Below are 23,153 nucleotides of genomic sequence, written 5' to 3'. Positions count from 1 at the left end.
CATCAAGCCCTTTGTTCTGCAGAGCCAACCAACCTTGAACGGACACTGAATTGACCAATAGAGATGCCCTTACATTCAATGGCCTTGATTGGTAAAACAGGTGTACATCTTGGATGTGGATGTCTTAATTCCTTCCTTTATGTTAATGTTAATGAGGGCAGATATTTCCACATGCTTCCTGGTAGACAGGGTGAGATGGCACTTCCCCTTTTTAGTCTTCAAGAGGAAAGTAGTAAGTAGACGGGAGCTATCTACCTGGTGCTAGCATCCCGCTAACAGATGCTAACAGTCTCACCTGGACCCGTTTCCTGTGTGAGAAAGGCTAGCCGAAAGGGATGCCACACACACACACACACACAGTCTCACACACGCAACCAGCTGGCCCTCTGCTATCCTGCAAACATATTTTTTTTCAGAGACTTAACTGCTGGCCAGCCTCCACCCTCCTTCCACCGTACCTCCTCCCTCCAACCTCCCTCCCTCCACCTTCCCTCCTCCCTCTCTTGTGCTTCTCTGGGGTTGGGCTCGCTGCCTCCGGACAGAGAAAACAAGCTGTAGCTGTAGTGTTGGCGTGCCGTGAGGGGAAACTGTCTAACGTTCTGGAATGAAAGCTCGGCTTGGGTGTGTTGGAATTCCACAGCTAGCCTAGCTAGTAGCCTCACGTTTCCCTGTGTCTTTGCTGGCTGTCAGAGGATGCCACAGCAGCACTACTATGGCCCAGGTGAGAACACTTTTCACTGGACAGCTGACTTTGGGGATTTTAGTGAACCCTATTGGTCTGAGAACAGAGGGAGCTGCTGGAATAATGTAATACCTTTTGTTAGTTCCAGGTGATCGGTGTTGTCGTAGTGTGGTGGTTTAAAGTGTGTCTGTGTCTCAGGGAGCTTCACTCAGTCGTCCTTTTGGGTCCCTGTCATCTAGTGCTATTAAATCATGGACAAGACTCTGACGAGGATCTAGATAGAAATCTTAAACCTTTGTTCATATTAACGTCACATTGTTGTGTGTGTGTGTGGAATGTTCTAAATTATCTAATGTGTGGCTTTGTGTTCTTCTTTAGTTTACATCCATCTGTGTACATGTTTATTCTTGTTCTGTGTGTGTGTGTGTGTGTGTGCTGCTTGTTTGAGTGAGAGAAGCCAGTGTGTGTTAGGTGTGAGTGAGGGGTGATGGTATGCATTGACAATGTTGTTAGGTGGACCCTGTTTTCTCCTCTTCGCCTATGTGTGTGTGTGTGTGTGATGTTATGAGAACTCTGTATGCACTCATACACTGTTATCACTAAATCGCAGTCCAGAGGTAAACCTCTGGCATTCCTCTCATACAAGAGGGTCAAGGGGAATATTGACCAGGCTTTAATAGTCTGTTGACACAAGCCAGATATCCAGCAATCTTCTCATTTCACATGTAGCAGAAGGCTTGGATGGGAGGACTGTTTTCCAAGCTTTCGTGCGTGTGTAAGGTTGTGAAGTTCATGTAAACTGAATGTTTAGATGGTGTGTGTCTGTAAAGAGTGCTTTATAACATTACTGTCCTTTAAGGTCAGGCACCGTAAGTTCAGGTCACTCTGTCCGTGAATACGTTACTGTCTGTTTATAGGGCGGCACACAATTGGTCCAGCGTCGTCCGAGGAGGGTTTGGCAGGGGGGGCTTTACTTGGCCCTCTAGCGACTCCTTGTGGTGGGCCGGGCGCCTGCAGGCTGACTCTGGTCGTCAGTTGAACGGTGTTTCCTTCGACACATTGGTGCAGCTGGCTTCCTGGTTAAGCGGGCAGGTGTTAAGAAGCACGGTTTGACGGGTCATGTTTTGGAGGACTCATGACTTGACCTTCGCCTTTCCCGAGCCCGTTGGGGAGTTGCAGCGATGAGACAAGATTGCAATTGGATAGCCCTCACTAGTGAGTTATGACAGAGAGGTTAGCTAAGAGATATGAGATGTAACAGTAGCCCTCACTAGTGAGTTGTGACAGAGAGGTTAGCTAAGAGATATGAGATGTAACAGTAGCCCTCACTAGTGAGTTGTGACAGAGAGGTTAGCTAAGAGATATGAGATGTAACAGTAGCCCTCACTAGTGAATTGTGACAGAGAGGTTAGCTAAGAGATATGAGATGTAACAGTAGCAGTGGTCTGGTCTCCTCTGCTTCCTCTGTCTACCGAACTGCTAATAGTAGAGATGCTGCCTAACAGGCCTCTCCAGCCCTCAGGGGTCAGAGGTTAGAGTAGACAGACCACACTAACTGGGCTACCCCTGGGCTCGGCCTGCCCTCCAAACTCTTTGTTGTTATTTTACCTCCTCGCTATTTCAGGCCTGCTGTGTGGTTGTATGCTAATGGTCCTACACAGGAAGTACTGCAGTGTGAGGTTATTTTCTTCTGTTAACTCCTGACTGACAATAAATCTCTCACTTCAGCTAGACACACACACACACACACACTGTACCCTCAAATCTTCCTTTCATAGCTACTGTCAGTCATTCAGGCCAGCTAGTGTATGTTTCAACTAGAGAGCAGTGTACCAGTTGGAGCAGGGAGCAGGGATGAGTGGTGTCACACCAGTGGTGACTGGAGGGACAGGGTCACCCACCGGACTGGGCTTGGTCATATCCCCTAGGCCTAGGGGGGAGTGGGAGGGGACTGGACAGGGGGTTGGTTCTCTATCACCATGGAAACTCTGTTCCCAGCAGACACTGGGTCTTCTCAATTTACATCAACAACATAGCTAAGGCAGTAGGAAGCTCTCTCATCCATTTATATGCAGATGATACAGTCTTATACTCAGCTGGCCCCTCCCCGGATTTTGTGTTAAATGCTCTACAACAAAGCTTTCTTAGTGTCCAACAAGCTTTCTCTACCCTTAACCTTGTTCTGAACACCTCGAAAACAAAGGTCTGGTGGTTTGGTAAGAAGAATGCCCCTCTCCCCACAGGTGTTATTACTACCTCTGAGGGTTTAGAGCAAGTTCTTGGGAGTATGGCTAGACGGTGCACTGTCCTTTTCTCAGCACATATCAAAGCTGCAGGCTAAAGTTAAATCTAGACTTGGTTTCCTCTATCGTAATTGCTTCTCTTTCACCCTAGCTGCCAAACTAACCCTGATTCAGATGGCCATCCTACCCATGCTAGATTACAGAGGTGTAATTTATAGATCGGTAGGTAAGGGTGCTCTCGAGCGGCTAGATGTTCTTTACCATTCGGCCATGAGATTTGTCACCAATGCTCCTTATAGGACACATCACTGCACTCTATACTCCTCTGTAAACTGGTCATCTCTGTATACCCGTCGCAAGACCCACTAGTTGATGCTTATTTATAAAACCCTCTTAGGCCTCACTCCCCCCTATCTGAGATCTACTGCGGCCCTCATCCTCCACATACAACACCCGTTCTGCCAGTCACATTCTGTTAAATAAAGGTTAAATAAAAATGTAAAAAATAGAAGAGAAGGAATCAGTGTGAGTGATGCGCGGGTTGACTCATAACCCGCGGTTATATCCGCGGGGAAGGCGGGTTTAGGGTCATTAAATAGTGTGTGGCTGAAGGGCGAGTGGCTGGCCTGCAGGTTATATCTACAGGCCACGTTGTTGGTTTTCTTTATTTATTTACGTTATCTGACTTTAGTGTGTAATCCTAACCTTTAACCTTTAGGTCTTAACTGTACAGCAAATAACCTACACACCAATCACCTAATGCTTTTGGGAACAGGCAGGAAACAAAGTTCACATGGATCCACAGAGGCAAAAAGGACAATGTCGGAGTTTAATTCAATAAGAGGAAAAGCTATGAAATGGAGAAATGGGAAGATAGCAGAATTATTTGGTGAAGCGGTAAAATATTATTATAGCAGTGCAGGCTATGTTATGTGTGATGATGTGAGGCCCTGTACAAATTCCACAGTCACAAGACGGGAACTTCAAACAGCCCAATGGCACATCAAGGGAACTAGCCTACAGTTCAGATGGGTTACATTGATACTGAAATCTGGACACTGACTGTTGGTCTATAACCTCTCACATAGCCTTCATATTAACTCCTACAGAATTAAGCAAATGATACACCAATTTTAGGCTAAATTTTGTCTCAGGAACAGGAGTGGAGAAATATGATTTCTTTCTTTCACCATCTTGATAGAATGAGAATGCTCAGTTAGATACCGTCTGTAGAGGTGCTGTCTTTATCAGCATCATAACAGCTGATAGTATTTCAACCACAGTTAGATACCGTCTGTAGAGGTGCTGTCTTTATCAGCATCATAACAGCTGATAGTATTTCAACCACAGTTAGATACCGTCTGTAGAGGTGCTGTCTTTATCAGCATCATAACAGCTGATAGTATTTCAACCACAGTTAGATACCGTCTGTAGAGGTGCTGTCTTTATCAGCATCATAACAGCTGATAGTATTTCAACCACAGTTAGATACCGTCTGTAGAGGTGCTGTCTTTATCAGCATCATAACAGCTGATAGTATTTCAACCACAGTTAGATACCGTCTGTAAAGGTGCTGTCTTTATCAGCATCATAACAGCTGATAGTATTTCAACCACAGTTAGATACCGTCTGTAGAGGTGCTGTCTTTATCAGCATCATAACAGCTGATAGTATTTCAACCACAGTTAGAGACCGTCTGTAGAGGTGCTGTCTTTATCAGCATCATAACAGCTGATAGTATTTCAACCACAGTTAGATACCGTCTGTAGAGGTGCTGTCTTTATCAGCATCATAACAGCTGATAGTATTTCAACCACATAAAATATGCATCCAGGCTGAACTGAAATCTTATCAGGAACATGTTGGGTCATTTCCACAGCTTTCTATTTCCTGACAACTAGTCAAACTGATGTCATTTCCCGTTTTTTTTGTTGTTGCGTTTTTGCACGAGTTTTACTGATGTCAACTAAATTGAAGCATTCATTCTATTGATTTATGACATTATTCTGATGAGCAAGAGTTTTAGTCTTCTAGGGCAACATATAATGACAGACGAGAAGCTGCATGGATATAATTTTAGTTGCATCCCCCTGTGAAAAAATCGTTCCGCCATCTATGACTGCAGCCTACAGCACATTTTCTATATTAGTCAGGTTAGGGGCGGGTCTGGGCCTCAGATTTGTCCCTTTATCTCATGTAGTCGGGCAGTTGAGGATAGGTTATTACCAATTGTGGGCGGGTGAATAAACAGCTGACCCACACACCACTAGTGTGTGTGCGTTGTGGGGGGAACAGGGTGTACTCTCCCCTATGTTCACCTGGGCTCTCCCCGATCTCTCTACCGTGAGGTGAAATGGAGAGAGGTGTACTCTCCACTATCTCTCTCTACCGTGAGGTGAAATGGAGAGAGGTGTACTCTCCACTATCTCTCTCTACCGTGAGGTGAAATGGAGAGAGGTGTACTCTCCACTATCTCTCTCTACCGTGAGGTGAAATGGAGAGAGGTGTACTCTCCACTATCTCTCTCTACCGTGAGGTGAAATGGAGAGAGGTGTACTCTCCACTCTCTCTCTACCGTGAGGTGAAATGGAGAGAGGTGTAGAAGGTTGGAGAGAGGGCCATGAAAACACTCCAGGTTCTCCAAATCCAACACTTTTCCTTGATGTTCCAGTCAGAAGGAGCGGTGGCCAGACCAAGGGGGCTGAGGAGGAAGCCAAAGAAAATTCCTCTGGAAAGTATTCCTTACCAAGGAGGACTGGATGGTGAGAAGAGGCAGAAGTAGAGGCCGGGAAGTGGAAGCAGAGGGAGAAGCAGAGGGAGAAGCAGAGGGAGAAGCAGAGGGAGAAGCAGAGGGAGAAGCAGAGGGAGAGGCAGAGGCAGAGGCAGAGGCAGAGGCAGAGGCAGAGGGGGAGAGGCAGAGGGGGAGAGACAGAGGGGGAGAGACAGAGGGGGAGAGACAGAGGGGGAGAGACAGAGAGAGGTCCTGTGTGACTCAGTTGGTAGAGCATAGCCCTTGCAACGCCAGGGTTGTGGGTTGGATTCCCGTGGGGAACCAGTACGAATGAAAATGTATGCACTCACTACTGTAAGTCACTCTGGATGAGAACCTGAATTACTAAAATGTTAGAGTCGGCGACACGCGGAGAGACTGACTCAGACAGAGACAGAAAGAGTCAGTCTGAGGCAGGGATGCCGAGGCAGAGAGAGGGATGCAGGACAATGGTTGTACTGAGATTTCTCATTTTTCTGGTTTTGTGGTTTCTCTGTTTCTGTGACTGGTCATTAAGTTTCTCTGGCCTCTCGACTACAGACATGTGGAGGAAATACAATGAAAAGGAAAGAGTGAGTTTGGCACAGTTCACTGTCCCCACCCTGTCCCCCCTTGTCCCCACCATGTATCCCCCTTCCCCACCCTGTCCCCACCATGTATCCACCATGTATCCCCCTGTCCCCACCCTGTCCCCACCCTGTCCCCACCCTGTCCCCACCATGTATCCCCTTGTCCCCACCATGTATCCCCTTGTCCCCACCATGTATCACCATGTCCCCACCATGTATCACCATGTCCCCACCATGTATCACCCTGTCACCACCCTGTCCCCACCTTGTCCCCACCATGTCCCCACCATGTATCCCCTTGTCCCCACCATGTATCCCCCTGTCCCCACCATGTATCCCCCTGTCCCCACCCTGTCCCCACCATGTATCCCCCTGTCCCCACCCTGTCCCCACCATGTATCCCCTTGTCCCCACCATGTATCCCCCTGTCCCCACCCTGTCCCCACCATGTATCCCCCTGTCCCCACCATGTATCCCCCTGTCCCCACCCTGTCCCCACCCTGTCCCCACCCCGTATCCCCCTGTCCCCACCCTGTCCCCACCATGTATCCCCTTGTCCCCACCCTGTCCCCACCATGTATCCCCCTGTCCCCACCCTGTCCCCACCCTGTCCCCACCCCGTATCGCCCTGTCCCCACCCTGTCCCCACCATGTATCCCCTTGTCCCCACCATGTCCCCACCATGTATCCCCCTGTCCCCACCATGTATCCCCTTGTCCCCACCATGTCCCCACCATGTATCCCCCTGTCCCCACCATGTATCCCCTTGTCCCCACCCTGTCCCCACCCTGTCTCCACCCCGTATCCCCTTGTCCCCACCATGTATCCCCATGTCCCCACCATGTCTCCACCCCGTATCGCCCTGTCCCCACCCCGTATCGCCCTGTCCCCACCCCGTATCGCCCTGTCCCCACCCCGTATCGCCCTGTCCCCACCCCGTACCCCCTGTCCCCACCCCGTACCCCCTGTCTCCACCCCGTTTCCCCCTGTCTCCACCCTGTACCATGCATAAACACATATTTTAGGACTGACCGAACTCTTTCAGATGCCTCTGGTCCATTCAGTCCAGTGACAGAGAGGAATGCAACCCATTCCTCATTATCTTGGGAAGACATATGCCGTCGTAATGAACAGAACAAGATAACCTGGTACTGGCGACTCCTCACTATGCTGTTATGATTGGAAAGTTACTTTTGTTGCTGGAAAAGACCAGAAGAACCCTTTAACACAAGGTAAATACCAAAGCTCAGTATTCCCTCCTTGTTATTAGTTTGAGTTAGACTGTGGAGCTCCTCTTGCCTGTAAAACAAAGTGTTAACTGTACATAAAAACAGCAGTGTTTCCACATTCTGAGAGTACTTCTTGTTGTTCAGTGTTTAAATGTCTGGAGCATAAACACAGCGTTTACAACTAACTGCATGTGAGTGGTTAGACAACGAGCCGGACCCACACATGTCCCATCAACATGTCTTTTTGTGTGTGTGTGTGTGTGTGTGCGGTTGCACATGTGTGTGTGTGTCTGTAAGTAACTAAACTAAGCCATGTGCTTTAGCTATGAACAGGAGAAACTGACCTCTGTGACAATCTGGTGGACACCACTAGTGTCTATAATGGTCGATCTGGTGGACACCACTAGTGTCTATAATGGTCGATCTGGTGGACACCACTAGTGTCTATAATGGTCGATCTGGTGGACACCACTAGTGTCTATAATGGTTGATCTGGTGGACACCACTAGTGTCTATAATGGTCGATCTGGTGGACACCACTAGTGTCTATAATGGTCGATCTGGTGGACACCACTAGTGTCTATAATGGTCGATCTGGTGGACACCACTAGTGTCTATAATGGTCGATCTGGTGGACACCACTAGTGTCTATAATGGTTGATCTGGTGGACACCACTAGTGTCTATAATGGTCGATCTGGTGGACACCACTAGTGTCTATAATGGTCGATCTGGTGGACACCACTAGTGTCTATAATGGTCGATCTGGTGGACACCACTAGTGTCTATAATGGTCGATCTGGTGGACACCACTAGTGTCTATAATGGTCGATCTGGTGGACACTACTAGTGTCTATAATGGTCGATCTGGTGGACACCACTAGTGTCTATAATGGTCGATCTGGTGGACACCACTAGTGTCTATAATGGTCGATCTGGTGGACACCACTAGTGTCTATAATGGTCGATCTGGTGGACACCACTAGTGTCTATAATGGTTGATGGGTCATTGACTCTGCAAAGTGTTTAGAAGGCAGGTCACTACAATCAACCTGGACCAGGAGAGAGAAAAACATCTTCAGTGAGTGAAGCCAACCCTCCTCTCCTCTACCCTCCTCTCCTCTACCCTCTTCTCTCATCATCTCTCCTCCTCCCTCCTCTCCTCTTCTCTCCTCCTCCCTTCCCCTCTCCTCTTCTCTCCTCCTCCCTTCCCCTCTCCTCTTCTCTCCTCCTCCCTCCTCTCCTCTTCTCTCCTCTACCCTCCTCTCCTCTGCCCTCCTCTCCTCTGCCCTCTTCTCTCCTCATCTCTCCTCCTCCCTCCTCTCCTTTTCTCTTCTCTACCCTCCTCTCCTCTTCTATCCTCTGCCCTCCTCTCCTCTGCCCTCCTCTCCTCTGCCCTCCTCTCCTCTACCCTCCTCTCATCTCCTCTGCCCTCCTCTCCTCCTCTGCTCTCTCCTCCTCTGCTCTCCTTTGCCCTCTTCTGCCCTTCTCTGCTCTCCCTTCCTCTGCTCTCCCCTTCTCCCCTCTGCCCTCACCTGTTCTGGTCTCTCCTCTCTTCTGAAGAGGCTCCTCTTGTGTCCTCAGCTCTGCTCTGCTCCATCGCTTTGTTTATCAATGAGGAAGGAGTGGTTTTTCACACTCTGAGGTCCAAGCAGGTCTCCTTTCTCATGAGAGAGCAACACAGAGATGGTCTTGGCTGACCCTCTAAGTCTACACGTAATCCTTCTGCTTTGATGGCTTATAAGACTGCTAGCAGCTAGCAAAACAACTGCATGCTCCCTGTGAACGCAGGGCCTGTCCATCACGTGTGTTTTAGCATGTAAATAACTATTATTCCCCAGGTTGTTGCTGTAAATGAGGATGTGTTCTCAGTCAACTTACCTGGTAAATTACGGGTTAAATAGATCATATATAAGGACCACAAACATAGGCTGCTGCTGTCATTGGAATAACTAAGTTCAGGATGTGTCCCTGTGTGGACTGGCAATAGGTTGCTAGCTGCAGGGTGGACAGGGACAGATGTGGATGTAACATAGTGGAAGGGATCCTGTGTAGATGGACGTACTGCTGACTGGACCCCATCTGACTGGACCCCATCTGACTGGACCCCATCTAACTGGACCCCATCTGACTGGACCCCATCTGACTGGACCCCATCTGACTGGACCCCATCTGACTGGACCCCATCTGACTGGACCCCATCTGACTGGACCCCATCTGACTGGACCCCATCTGACTGGACCCCATCTGACTGGACCCCATCTGACTGGACCCCATCTGCTCTGCTCAGAGTAGACTGGAAGCCCCCTGCCCACCGCTCTCACTCACTCACACACTCACACACTCACACACACACACACACACACACACAGACACACAGACACACAGACACACAGACACACAGACACACAGACAGACAGACAGACAGACAGACAGACAGACAGACAGACAGACAGACAGACAGACAGACAGACAGACAGACAGACAGACAGACACACACACACACTCACACACACACACTCACACACACAGACTCACACACACAGACTCACACACACAGACTCACACACACAGACACACACACACAGACACACACACACACACACACACACACACACACACACACACACATACATTGGTGTCATTTGTCTATAACTGGACCACTGATGATTCAATGTGTAAACTTGTTGAACAACTGCTATTAGACCAGTAAACATACCACAGTAGAGCCAAGGGGGATTTAGGGGGATTCATTTGGGAGGATTTTTACAGCTGTTGTCTGCATATTTAATGGGAAAACTGTACAGATGTATTGGTGCATTTTTAGCTCTAATTGATGTGAATACTTGCCTCAGGTATTTTCTCTCGTTATTTTTGATTCCTAATCATTTCTGTGGGCTTAAGGAGGTTTGGAAGGGAAGTTACAGCTTATAACAGTTTTCACATCATCAGAGAGAGAGAGGAGCAGACTGAGACCAGAGAGAGAGAGAGAGAGAGGGGCAGACTGAGACCAGAGAGAGAGGAGCAGACTGAGACCAGAGAGAGAGAGAGAGGAGCAGACTGAGACCAGAGAGAGAGAGGGGAGCAGACTGAGACCAGAGAGAGAGAGAGAGAGAGAGAGGAGCAGACTGAGACCAGAGAGAGAGAGAGAGAGGAGCATACTGAGACCAGAGAGAGAGAGGGGAGCAGACTGAGAGCAGACTGAGACCAGAGAGAGAGAGAGAGGAGCAGACTGAGACCAGAGAGAGAGAGGAGCAGACTGAGACCAGAGAGAGAGAGAGGGGCAGGCTGAGACCAGAGAGAGAGGAGCAGGCTGAGTCATGACTCTGGGGTAAATATGTACCATGTTCTTCTGTTAGTGCTGGCTGTCAGTGATCTACCTGAAACCCAGAACAGAACAGCCAGTCTGCAGAACATAGATGGTAGGTTCTATTCACAGTGTGTAGAGATTCATGATGTGTGGCGGTAGGGAGAGAGAGAATCAGGGTGAGTTGACAGGAAGTACAGACATATTGACACAGCAGGGAGGGAGAATCGGGGTGAGGTGACAGGAAGTACAGACATGTTGACACAGCAGGGAGGGAGAATCGGGGTGAGGTGACAGGATGTACAGACATGTTGACATAGCAGGGAGAGAGAATCGGGGTGAGTTGACAGGAAGTACAGACATGTTGACGCAGCAGGGGCGATGTGTATCTAGGTTCTGTCACTTTCTTCGGCCATTGAAAGTAGTCACGATAGCACAGGTATTATCTTCCATATCTGGCTGTGTTGAGAACAAATGAAAAAGCCAAAGCCAATGCGGGGACAGTATGAGAAGTCTGACAGAGTAGGGAGCAATGTTGAGGTTTACTCTCCACCACAATTCCAGCTGTACGATATGAACTGTTTAAAAATACACAATATATACTTTTTACATTTGTGCTTTTGTCACTGTTACCTCCCACTCCTATTCATAATTGTATTCCTCTCCTGTGCTGTTTTGGACTAATTCTAATCCGTTCAGCACGTAACTTTTCTGTTCGTTTCTGTTGATCTGCAGTGTTTACATTGCCAGTATCTATCTGCCCCCTGTGTCTGCCCCCTGTGTCTGCCCCCTGCGTCTGCCCCCGTCCCTTTTTAGAGTGGCTCTGCTACCACAGCTGGGACTGTGTACAGATGACATGTTGTTAGATGTGTTTAAAGTGTGTTTATAGCGTGTTTATAGCGCGTTAGTGTGAGCTCTGGATGACTGCTCCATGATGTGAATGTCCCAAGACGAGAGTGTTTATGTTTGTACATCTCTTATGGTGTCAAAAGGACATGTTTTCATTGGAAGGGGTTTATAGTGTTCTGAATAACTTTGTCTGCCATAGCTCTTTATATTCTTATCGGCAGACTAAACAGCCTTGGTTTTTCAAATGACTGCCTCGCCTGGTTCACTAACTACTTCTCAGACAGAGTACAGTGTGTCAAATCGGAGGGCCTGTTGTCCGGACCTCTGGCAGTCTCTATGGGGGTGCCACAAGGTTCAATTCTTGGGCCAACTCTCTTCTTTGTATATATCAATGATGTCACTCTTGCTGCTGGTGATTCTCTGTTCCACCTCTACGCAGACGACACCTGTGATGGCTAATTTCTGCATTACCAAATGAGGAGTTGCAAACACGCCAGTCCGAGTTAAAACTACATCTTTAATACTTAATTAAGATACTTTTGCAAAAGTTCTTGACCCCCAATAATGCACTCTCTCGAATGAATCATTGAACAAGGTGATTACAGAATGGCTACAGGGATCTTTTATATCAACGATACAGCCCCTTCACCGTACATTGACAAACCACAGATACTTAGTAACAGTTCACAAAGGTTAAGTTTTGTATGACAGATATCAATAAAACACATCAGACAGTAACTGCTATGTCAACAGGATTAATGGTATAGCCCAGTATCTGGTCTCCTTAGAACCGTCCCTCCCTGGTACGGTATTGAACAGAACTATTTCATCCAATGGCATATATCAATTGTCAACTCTAGATACTCCCATCTCAAGCAAACCCCCTCTTGACCCCACTCCTGGACAGGCTCACTGGGGGGAGTGAGCCTCTAGGCCATATATTATCACAGGATAAGTGTGAGATCTAAGAGAGGACATACAAGGGTCCATTTACTGCCATAATCCTCCCCACAATAAAGAAAAGGAGGGTGTGACTTGCTCACAGACATTGTGGAGACAAGTCATTGGTTCCCTATTAATCACGCCATCCCTTCACATGGTTTAAGAATAGGTAAAGACACATTCCCATGACGACAAGTCTGACCTCTCCCCTCTCTGGGCCCCAAGTGTCTGAGCCCCAGCTAAGGTAGACATGCAACTGAAAAGACACCAGAGTCCAATGGACACTTTCTAATGACAAGTATCTCACATAAGCATATTATACTAATAAAACATCTTAATTATCTATGTTACCCAACTAATTCTGATTCGTCCACGACACACCATTCTGTATATATCTGGCCCTTCTTTGGACACTGTGTTAACAAACCTCCAGATGAGCTTCAATGCCATACAACTCTCCTTCCGTGGCCTCCAACTGCTCTTAAATGCAAGTAAAACTAAATGCATGCTCTTTAACCGATCGCTGCCCGCACCTGCTCACCCGTCCAGTATCACTACTCTGGACGGTTCTGACTTAGACTATGTGGACAACTACAAATACCTAGGTGTCTGGCAAGACTGTAAACTCTCCTTCCAGACTCACATTTAGCATCTCCAATCCAAAATTAAATCTAGAATCGGCTTCCTATTTTGCAACAAAGCATCCTTCACTCATGCTGCCAAACATACCCTCGTAAAACTGACCATCCTACCGATCCTCGACTTCGGCGATGTCATTTACAAAATAGCCTCCAACACCCTACTCAGCAAATTGGATGCAGTCTTTCACAGTGCCATCCGTTTTGTCACCAAAGCCCCATACACTACCCACGATTGCGACCTGTACGCTCTCGTTGGCTGGCCCTCGCTTCATACTCGTCGCCAAACCCACTGGCTCCAGGTCATCTACAAGTCTCTGCTAGGTAAAGCCCCGCCTTATCTCAGCTCACTGGTCACCATAGCAGCACCCACCCGTAGCACGCGCTCCAGCAGGTATATTTCACTGGTCACCCCCAAAGCCAATTCCTCGTTTGGTCACCTTTCCTTCCAGTTCTCTGCTGCCAATGACTGGAACGAACTGCAAAAATCACTGAAGCTGGAGACTCATATCTCCCTCACTAGCTTTTAAGCACCAGCTGTCAGAGCAGCTTACCGATCACTGTACCTGTACACAGCCCATCTGTAAACAGCCCATCTATCTACCTCATCCCCACACTGTGTTTATTTATTTATCTTGCTCCTTTGCACCCCAGTATCTCTACTTGCACACTCATCTTCTGCACATCAGTCACTCCAGTGTTTAATTGCTATATTGTAATTACTTCACCACTATGGCCTATTTATTGCCTTACCTCCCTTATCTTACCTCATTTGCACACACTGTATATAGACTTGTTCTACTGTATTATTGACTGTATGTTTGTTTATTCCATGTGTAACTCTGTGTTGTTGTATGTGTCGAACTGCTTTGCTTTATTCTTGGCCAGGTTGCAGTTGTAAATGAGAACTTGTTCTCAACTAGCCTACCTGGTTAAATAAAGGTTAAATAAAAAAAATATATATATTTATACGGGCTGTAAATGGTAGATTTGGACACTGATATGCACCTACATTGGAATGCATTATCTGTACAGTAAGATGCTATACATGACGTCAGAGCTGATACTGGTTCTGACCTTCAGCACCGCGGGACAAGAAGATGCCCCGCCCCCATCGCTCCTGCTAGTTGGGCAACTTTTGCAAATTTTCTGTTGTTTGAGTGGGGGAAATCCTGTAAAATTAAAATGTATTTTGAAAGTTGAGACGTTGAGGATTATAATAAATACTGCTTTGATGTTATACAAGACAGCCAAACAACCTTGAGTCTAAATTTGCACTTTACATTTTCATATCATTAAACTCATGTCATATACAGTGTCAACTTTTATGATCACTATGTTTGATATACAGTTACCAGATGACATGACGTTATACCCTGGTTGTTCTGAACAGGATGAGTCTACGTTTGATATACAGTTACCAGATGACATGACGTTATACCCTGGTTGTTCTGAACAGGATGAGTCTACGTTTGATATACAGTTACCAGATGACATGACGTTATACCCTGGTTGTTCTGAACAGAATGAGTCTACGTTTGTCATATTGTGAAGACAATTTGCTGAGGAACACGCATCTGAATGCCCTCCTGACTCTCTTCTATACGCAGCAAAATTACAGCCTGCTTTTCTGAATTGCCTTGTGAAAGCCTAACACTCTAAGATCCTATTTTCTAACTTAGCTAGTCAAGTTGGCAATACAAATACGCTTTCAAATGATGCCCACCTAACCAGCGATTTATAATGGGCCGTTTTGGAATGCGTGAACAAACAACAGTAATTGTGTGATTGCAGGGATGTGTTCCAAACAAAACTTCAAGTCTGCTTGCTCTAGTTCCTCAACGGCACAGCTAGGAGAGTTCAAAATACCACATTATTGTTGAAGACTGAGTCCAAAAAAAAGTGCATTGAAATGACTTGGGAACTGTGCTAACGTTGGAGTGGTGTAACTGGAGACACCAGTCACACCTCTCACTCAAACCCTTGTCATTTTCTTTTCTTATGTTTGCACCTACCCAACATTTTATCATGTTACTGAATGAATCCAGAGGATTTTCAGATTTCATTTTCAACAAATGTAAAATGCACATAAAATCAACAATGTAATGTTTAGATTCAGTATTGTGTCAAATTAACTGTTTTGTCCTCACCTTTGTCTAATCATTTCCCCGTAATCTCTAAACTGTTCCCTTCCCTTTCCATTGTACTGCTGGATATTTTACTAAAGCAGTTCATGACACGTGCTCTAGTAGCCAGACCTCCCAGAACTTAGCTTTACTGTAGCTGTGAGTTCCCTCTGGTTCTGAGCTCCTGTAAACCACTTGTAACACTCGTAAAGTACGCTTGGCCTCTACGTTTTTGTGGGATCTCAGAAAATACTTAAAAACAGCTCGCCTGAAATGACCTTTCTCTCTCTCTCTGTCTCTCTCTCTTTGGGGGTGTATGTAGGGTTGCACATTTTGAGGAATATTCAGAGGTGGAAACTTTCCGTGGGAATTAACGGGAATATATGGGAATTGACGGGAATATATGGGAATTAACAGAAATATATGCAAATTAATATTAATACCATTTAAATGTAGATGTTTTTTGCGTTGAATATATTTACCATATCATGTGGAGACAGAAACATAAACCTTTTACATTATCATAAGTATACATAATTGCAAATGATTAAATACTTCCAATAGAAATAAAAAAAACTATTTAGTTATGAATTGAACTTGAATTAAATAAGTTGACTCTTCAAATGGGATGATTTCACTGAACAACAAAAGAAGGGAATATTGAATGATCCATCGCATCTCCCAAAAACATTTTCAACATACATCTGTAAAATGATTGTCTAGAAACTAAAGCTTTGGTTGTCTTCCACTCAGGCTTCCATGTCTTCTCCCTGGACCTCCTCAATGTCCACCTCTTGAACATCAGACTCTGAGGCCTCATCTTCACTGTCACTTTCAAACCTTGTTGAGGATGGTTCGTTGTCAGGCTCAAAAAGCCTCAAATTTGCCCGGATGGCCACCAGTTTTTCAACCCTTGTGTTGGTCAGCCTGTTGCGTGCTTTGGTGTGTGTGTTCCCAAACAAGGACCAGTTGCGCTCTGAGGCGGCTGATGTTGGTGGGATTTGGAGGATGATGCAGGCAACAGGGGAAAGAGCCTGAGATCCACAAAGACCCTTCAACCAGGTGGCTGATGAGATATGTTGGCACGACTGCCATATTGCATCTCCATCCTAAAGCCCTTGCTTGGAAGTGTACTTCGCCAGACTGCCAAGAACCTTGCCCTCATCCAGGCCAAGGTGGCGAGACACAGTAGTGATGACACCATAGGCCTTGTTGATCTCTGCACCAGACAGGATGCTCTTGCCAGCATACTTGGGGTCCAACATGTACGCTGCGGTGTGTATGGGCTTCAGGCAGAAGTCTTCACGCTTTTTGATGTATTTCAGAACTGCAGTTTCCTTTGCTTGGAGCAACAGTGAAGTGGGCAGGGCAGTGCGGATTTCTTCTCCGACATCTGCAAGCAGTCTGAACATCAGACAGGATGGCATGGTCTCCCTCAATCCGTGCAATGGCTACTGCTGTAGGTTTCAGGAGTTTCAGTCTGCTTACCACTCTCTCCCAAAATACATCATCCAGGAGGATCCTCTTGATGGGGCTGTCTATATCGGCGGACTGTGATATGGCCATTTCTTGGAGAGACTCCTTCCCCTCCAGGAGACTGTCAAACATGATGACAACACCACCCCAACGGGTGTTGCTGGGCAGCTTCAATGTGGTGCTCTTATTCTTCTCACTTTGCTTGGTGAGGTAGATTTCTGCTATAACTAGATGACCCTTTACATACCTAACCATTTCCTTGGCTCTCTTGTAGAGTGTATCCATTGTTTTCAGTGCCATGATGTCCTTGAGGAGCAGATTCAATGCATGAGTAGCACAGCCAATGGGTGTGATGTGAGGGTAGGACTCCTCCACTTTAGACCAAGCAGCCTTCATGTTCGCAGCATTGTCTGTCACCAGTGAAAATACCTTCTGTGGTCCAAGGTCATTGATGACTGCCTTCAGCTCATCTGCAATGTAGAGACCGGTGTGTCTGTTGTCCCTTGTGTCTGTGCTCTTGTAGAATACTGGTTGAGGGGTGGAGATGATGTAGTTAATTATTCCTTGCCCACGAACATTCGACCACCCATCTGAGAGGATTGCAATACAGTCTGTTTTCTGCATCCAGACAATGAGTAGATAAAACATGTCTGGTTGGAGGGGTGTATGCTGGGTGAAGAACATTCAGAAATCTCTTCCAATACACATTGCCTGTGAGCATCAGAGGTGAACCAGTTGCACACACAGCTCGAGCAAGACATTCATCAGCATTTCTCTGACTACGTTCCTCCATTGAGTCAAAAAAAACTTCTGATTCCAGGAGGACCATGAGCTGTTGCTATCAAAAAGGGTTGTGATTCATCATTTTCACCTTAAATAGAAGTAGAGGGACTTCTGTCAGAGGTTGCTTGTTGTGGGCGCTGAGGGAACTTTATGCACTTGGCCAGATGATTCTGCATCTTTGTTGCATTCTTCACATATGATTTGGCACAGTATTTACAAATGTACACGGGGGTTGGGGGGGGGGTGTATGACCCCCTGCTTTGAGGGATTATTAGCCCCCTCCACCCAGTTTATTAACAAATGGTAGATGGCCCTTCTGAAAGTAGAGCTACAGCTTCGTCACCCTCACCTGTTAGTGTCCCCTCCTATCTTCTCATGTTTCATAATTAGAGGTAAATTAGTCAAAGACAGAAGAGTACATCCCGTACACATTGTTCTGTTAAACATTTCTGAAATAACACTGCTAGAGTAACAGAGTGTGTAGACCTGGAGGATGTGCTGCTTATTGCCTGTTGCAGGCACAAGGCCTCCTGTGTTGTCCTGTGGTGAGAAGCTCTCATTGTTATGCAACTCATCAGCAATAGAAGCTTCTGGTACTGTATGGCTCAATCTCTCCCTCTTTCTTTCTCTCTCTCCCTCTCTCTCCTTCCCTTTCCATCTCTCCCTCCCTACTTCTCTCCCTCCCTCCCTCCTTCCTTCCTTCCCTCCCTCCCTCTTTTTTTCTCCCTCCCTCCCTCCCTCACCATTTTCTCTCTCCCTCCCTTCTTCCTTCCTTCCTTCCCTCCCTCCCTCACTATTTTCTCCCTCCCTCACTATTTTCTCCCTCCCTCACTATTTTCTCCCTCTCTCCCTCCCTCACTATTTTCTCCCTCCCTCACTATTTTCTCCCTCCCTCACCATTTTCTCTCTCCCTCCCTTCTTCCTTCCTTCCCTCCCTCCCTCACTATTTTCTCCCTCCCTCCCTCACTATTTTCTCCCTTCCCTCCCTAACCTCACTATTTTCTCCCTCTCTCCATTGCATCCCTGTCTGGTGTTAAGTCTGTTTAAAATAGCAGCAGTCTAGGAGGACTGCCAGTACTACAGACCCTGTCCAGAGTACGGCCTGGGAGTTGGGGAAGAGAGAGGGAGAGTTGGGGAGAGAAGGGGAGTAGGAAAAGAGAGGGGGACTAGGGGAGTGAGAAGAGGAGTAGGGAAGGGGAGTAGGAAAAGAGAGAGCGGGAGTGAGAAGGGGAGTAGGGAAGGGGGGTAGGAAAAGAGAGGGGGAGTATGGGAAGAGAGGGGGAGTATGGGGGGAGTAGGGAAGGTGAGTAGGTGAGTAGGGAGGAGAGAGGGAGAGAAGGGGAAGAGAGGGAGAGAGACTGAGGATCTCTCTCCCTCTCCACCAGCACACTCTCAAAATTGTGAGTTATGTACACAGTCGTTCTTCCAGGTAAGGGCTCTTCACTTGCTTTCATTCTCTCTATGAGTCAAAGGGAGACCTGCCCAACCCTTCTCCTTTTGGCTGAGAGAGACCTGCCCAACCCTTCTCCTTTTGGCTGAGAGAGACCTGCCCTAACCTTCTCCTTCTGGCTCTGAGAGAGACCTGCCCTAATCTTCTCCTTCTAGCTCTGAGAGAGACCTGCCCAACCCTTCTCCTTTTGGCTGAGAGAGACCTGCCCAACCCTTCTCCTTTTGGCTGAGAGAGACCTGCCCTAACCTTCTCCTTCTGGCTCTAAGAGAGACCTGCCCCAACCTTCTCCTTTTGGCTGAGAGAGACCTGCCCTAACCTTCTCATTCTGGCTCTGAGAGAGACCTGCCCTAACCTTCTCCTTCTAGCTCTGAGAGAGACCTGCCCTAACCTTCTCCTTCTGGCTCTAAGAGAGACCTGCCCTAACCTTCTCCTTCTAGCTCTGAGAGAGACCTGCCCTAACCTTCTCCTTCTGGCTCTGAGAGAGACCTGCCCTAACCTCCTTCTGGCTCTGAGCGAGACCTGCCCTAACCTTCTCCTTCTGGCTCTGAGAGAGACCTGCCCTAACCTTCTCCTTCTGGCTCTGAGAGAGACCTGCCCTAACCTTCTCCTTCTGGCTCTGAGAGAGACCTGCCCTAACCTTCTCCTTCTGGCTCTGAGAGACCTGCCCTAACCTTCTCCTTCTGGCTCTGAGAGAGACCTGCCCTAACCTTCTCCTTCTGGCTCTGAGAGAGACCTGCCCTAACCTTCTCCTTCTGGCTCTGAGAGAGACCTGCCCTAACCTTCTCCTTCTGGCTCTGAGAGAGACCTGCCCTAACCTTCTCCTTCTAGCTCTGAGAGAGACCTGCCCTAACCTTCTCCTTCTAGCTCTGAGAGAGACCTGCCCTAACCTTCTCCTTCTAGCTCTGAGAGAGACCTGCCCTAACCTTCTCCTTCTAGCTCTGAGAGAGACCTGCCCTAACCTTCTCCTTCTGGCTCTGAGCGAGACCTGCCCTAACCTTCTTCTAACTCTGAGAGAGACCTGCCCTAACCTTCTCCTTTTGGCTGAGAGAGACCTGCCCTAACCTTCTCCTTTTGGCTGAGAGAGACCTGCCCTAACCTTCTCCTTTTGGCTGAGAGAGACCTGCCCTAACCTTCTTCTGACACTAATACCAGCACCTACGGTGCAGAGGCCTAACTGGCTTTTCATCCTACTGACTAGGGAGTATGAGACATATACTTCTCACTACTCAAACATCCCTCAATCATCGTTAGTGACAGGGATTCAGGGGACATTCTGTGTTCTAAAGTTTGGCATTGGTAGATGTCGCCCATGTTATAATACCATCTGGCTAAACTTTCAACTGATTATAATTAGATGGAGGAATGTACACTGAACAAAAATATAAACGCAACATGTAAAGCGTTGGTCCCATGTTTCATGAGGTGAAATAAAAGATCCCAGAAAAGCAAAAAGCTTATTTCTCTCAAATGTTTTACACAAATGTCTTTACATCCTTGTTAGTGAACATTTCTCCTTTGCCAGATAATGAATCCACCTGACAGGTGTGTCATATCAAGAAGCTTGATCATTACACATGTGCACTTTGTGCTGGGGACAATAAAAGGCCACTCTAAAATGTGCAGTTTTGTCACACAACGCAATGCCACAGATGTCTCAAGTTTTGAGGGATACAATTGTCATGCAGGAATGTCCAACAGAGCTGTTGCCAGAGCTTTGTATGTTAATTTCTCTACCATAAATTGACTCCAATGTCGTTTTAGAGAATTTGGCACTACATCCAACCGGCCTCACAACATAGTGGAATGTGTCCTTCTACAACCCATTCCACGATCTGTACTGTGTCCTCTATCACCATGTGTTCCTCCTCCTCTCCTCTCTGGGTGGTGGGAGGCTCCAGGAGGGGCACCAGGAGGACCGGGTACCCAGCCTAGGCTTCACCTTGGGGGGCTTCTTACATAACCAGCCCTGCATCATCCTCTGGATATGCTCTGGCGCCTTGGAACCCACATGGCACCCCTGGGACTACCATGATCTAACCCTGGGTTTGGGTGTCACTATCGCCTGGGACTACCATGATCTAACCCTGGGTTTGGGTGTCACTATCGCCTGGGACTACCATAATCTAACCCTGGGTTTGGGTGTCACTATCACCTGGGACTACCATGATCTAACCCTGGGTTTGAGGTAGGCTGTGATTCAATGATAAATTAACAGACACCGCATTGATTATATGCAACGCAGGACAAGCTAGTTAAATTAGTAATATCATCAACCATGTGTAGTTAACAAGTGATTATGTTAAGATTGTTTTTTATATGCTAGCTAGCAACTTTTTAATGCTAGCTAGCAACTTACCTTGGCTCCTTGCTGCACTCGCGTAACTGGTGGTCAGCCTGCCATGCAGTCTCCTCGTGGATTGCAATGTAACCGGCCATAATTAGCGTCAAAAAATGCCAAATACTGATTGTTATGAAAACTTGAAATCGGCCCTAATTAATCGGCCCTAATTAATCGCTCGACCTCTACTAAAAAGGGCTTTATAAACAAATGTGATTGAATAGAATAGCATAACTGTAGTAGGCTGATTCTATAGTTTAGTGGGAGTTGAGACACAGATATATTTCTCCTAATAATGACGTTAGCCCTAAGACGGTTCCTAGTGGGTTTCCAAGCATGCTGCGGCTGTCCTGTAATTCACAGTAATCTGCTCCAATCCATTTAAGAATAATTACTAGGGATTAACTCAAGATTCTTATTTACTGTGCCAAGGGAAAGGCAGATTAAAACTAGGTTGAAATGCCACGTACAGCAATGTGAAACAGCAGGCTGATAGAGCAGGTTGATAGAGCAGGCTGATAGAGCAGGCTGATAGAGCAGGCTGATAGAGCAGGTTGATAGAGCAGGTTGACAGAGAAGGCTGATAGAGCATGTGAAACCCTTAGACTCCCCCTGTACAGACTCCCCTTGTACAGACTCCCCCTGTGCAGACTCCCCCTGTGCAGACTCCCCCTATGCAGACTCCCCCTGTGCAGACTCCCCCTGTGCAGACTCCCCCTGTGCAGACTCTCCCTGTGCAGACTCCCCCTGTGCAGACTCTCCCTGTGCAGACTCCCCCTGTGCAGACTCCCCCTGTGCAGACTCCCCCTGTGCAGACTCTCCCTGTGCAGACTCCCCCTGTGCAGACTCTCCCTGTGCAGACTCCCCCTGGTGCAGACTCCCCCTGTGCAGACTCCCCCTGTGCAGACTCCCCCTGTGCAGACTCCCCTGTGCAGACTCCCCCTGTGCAGACTCTCCCTGTGCAGACTCCCCCTCCACCACCCCACCCTGACCTCCCTCAGAGTGGAGATCAGGTTACTCTCTATCCATCTCTATATCTCTCAGACTCTGGAGAGAACGGGGGATGACCTTAGAACCACTGGAGGTAGGGAGTGAAATACAGAGGGAGAGAGAGGGAGAGAAAGAAACCCTGGTGCCAGCCTCCTCATCCCTGTCTAGCTAACCCCAGCCACTCCTAGGAACCACTGCCGTATAGGTGTGCGTGAGAAAGAAGGAAAGAAAGAAAGAAAGAGACCTTTGAAAGGGTAGCATCACAACACAAGAGATGCTGAAGATCATGTCCAGTGTTTTGGATGTTGCCTTGTAGGATATGTTCAGTTTAGATATGGTTTACTAGTGGGACTATAATCTATTCATCAGTTTAGATATGGTTTACTAGTGGGACTATAATCTATTCATCAGTTTAGATATGGTTTACTAGTGGGACTATAATCTAGTCATCAGTTTAGATATGGTTTACTAGGTTTACACTGCCAGACAACACCTGGCAGTGTTGTCCTGGCACCACACTGCCAGGTGTCAGACCTCCTCCCTATAGGCTGTCTCATCGTCGTCTGTGATCAGGCCTACCACCGTCTTGTCGTCAGCGAATTTAATGATGGTGTTGGAGTCGTGCGCGGCCACGCAGTCGTGGGTGAACAGGGACTAAGCACGCACCGCTGAGGGGCCCCTGTGTTGAAGGTCAGTGTGTGTGTGTGTGTGTGTGTGTGTGTGTGTGTGTGTGTGTGTGTGTGTGTGTGTGTGTCTACCGTG

General features: G+C 47.4%; 1 protein-coding gene across 1 annotated transcript in view; it reads left to right on the top strand.

Moving 5' to 3' along the window:
- Nucleotides 1-538: 538 nt before the first annotated feature.
- The window catches only part of LOC115195364 (rho guanine nucleotide exchange factor 4), a 123,464-nt gene continuing 100,849 nt past the window's right edge, over nucleotides 539-23,153 (top strand). The window contains exon 1 of the mRNA XM_029755156.1: nucleotides 539-721. Within this exon, the coding sequence (XP_029611016.1) occupies nucleotides 713-721 (9 nt within the window). The 5' untranslated portion in view covers nucleotides 539-712. The remainder of the gene's footprint in view (nucleotides 722-23,153) is intronic.

Source organism: Salmo trutta, chromosome 6 (genome assembly GCF_901001165.1).
Source record: "Salmo trutta chromosome 6, fSalTru1.1, whole genome shotgun sequence".
In the NCBI taxonomy this organism is placed as follows: Eukaryota; Metazoa; Chordata; class Actinopteri; order Salmoniformes; family Salmonidae; genus Salmo; species Salmo trutta.
Note: the sequence above shows the minus strand (reverse complement) of the source record. Positions and strands in the feature narration are given on the sequence as shown.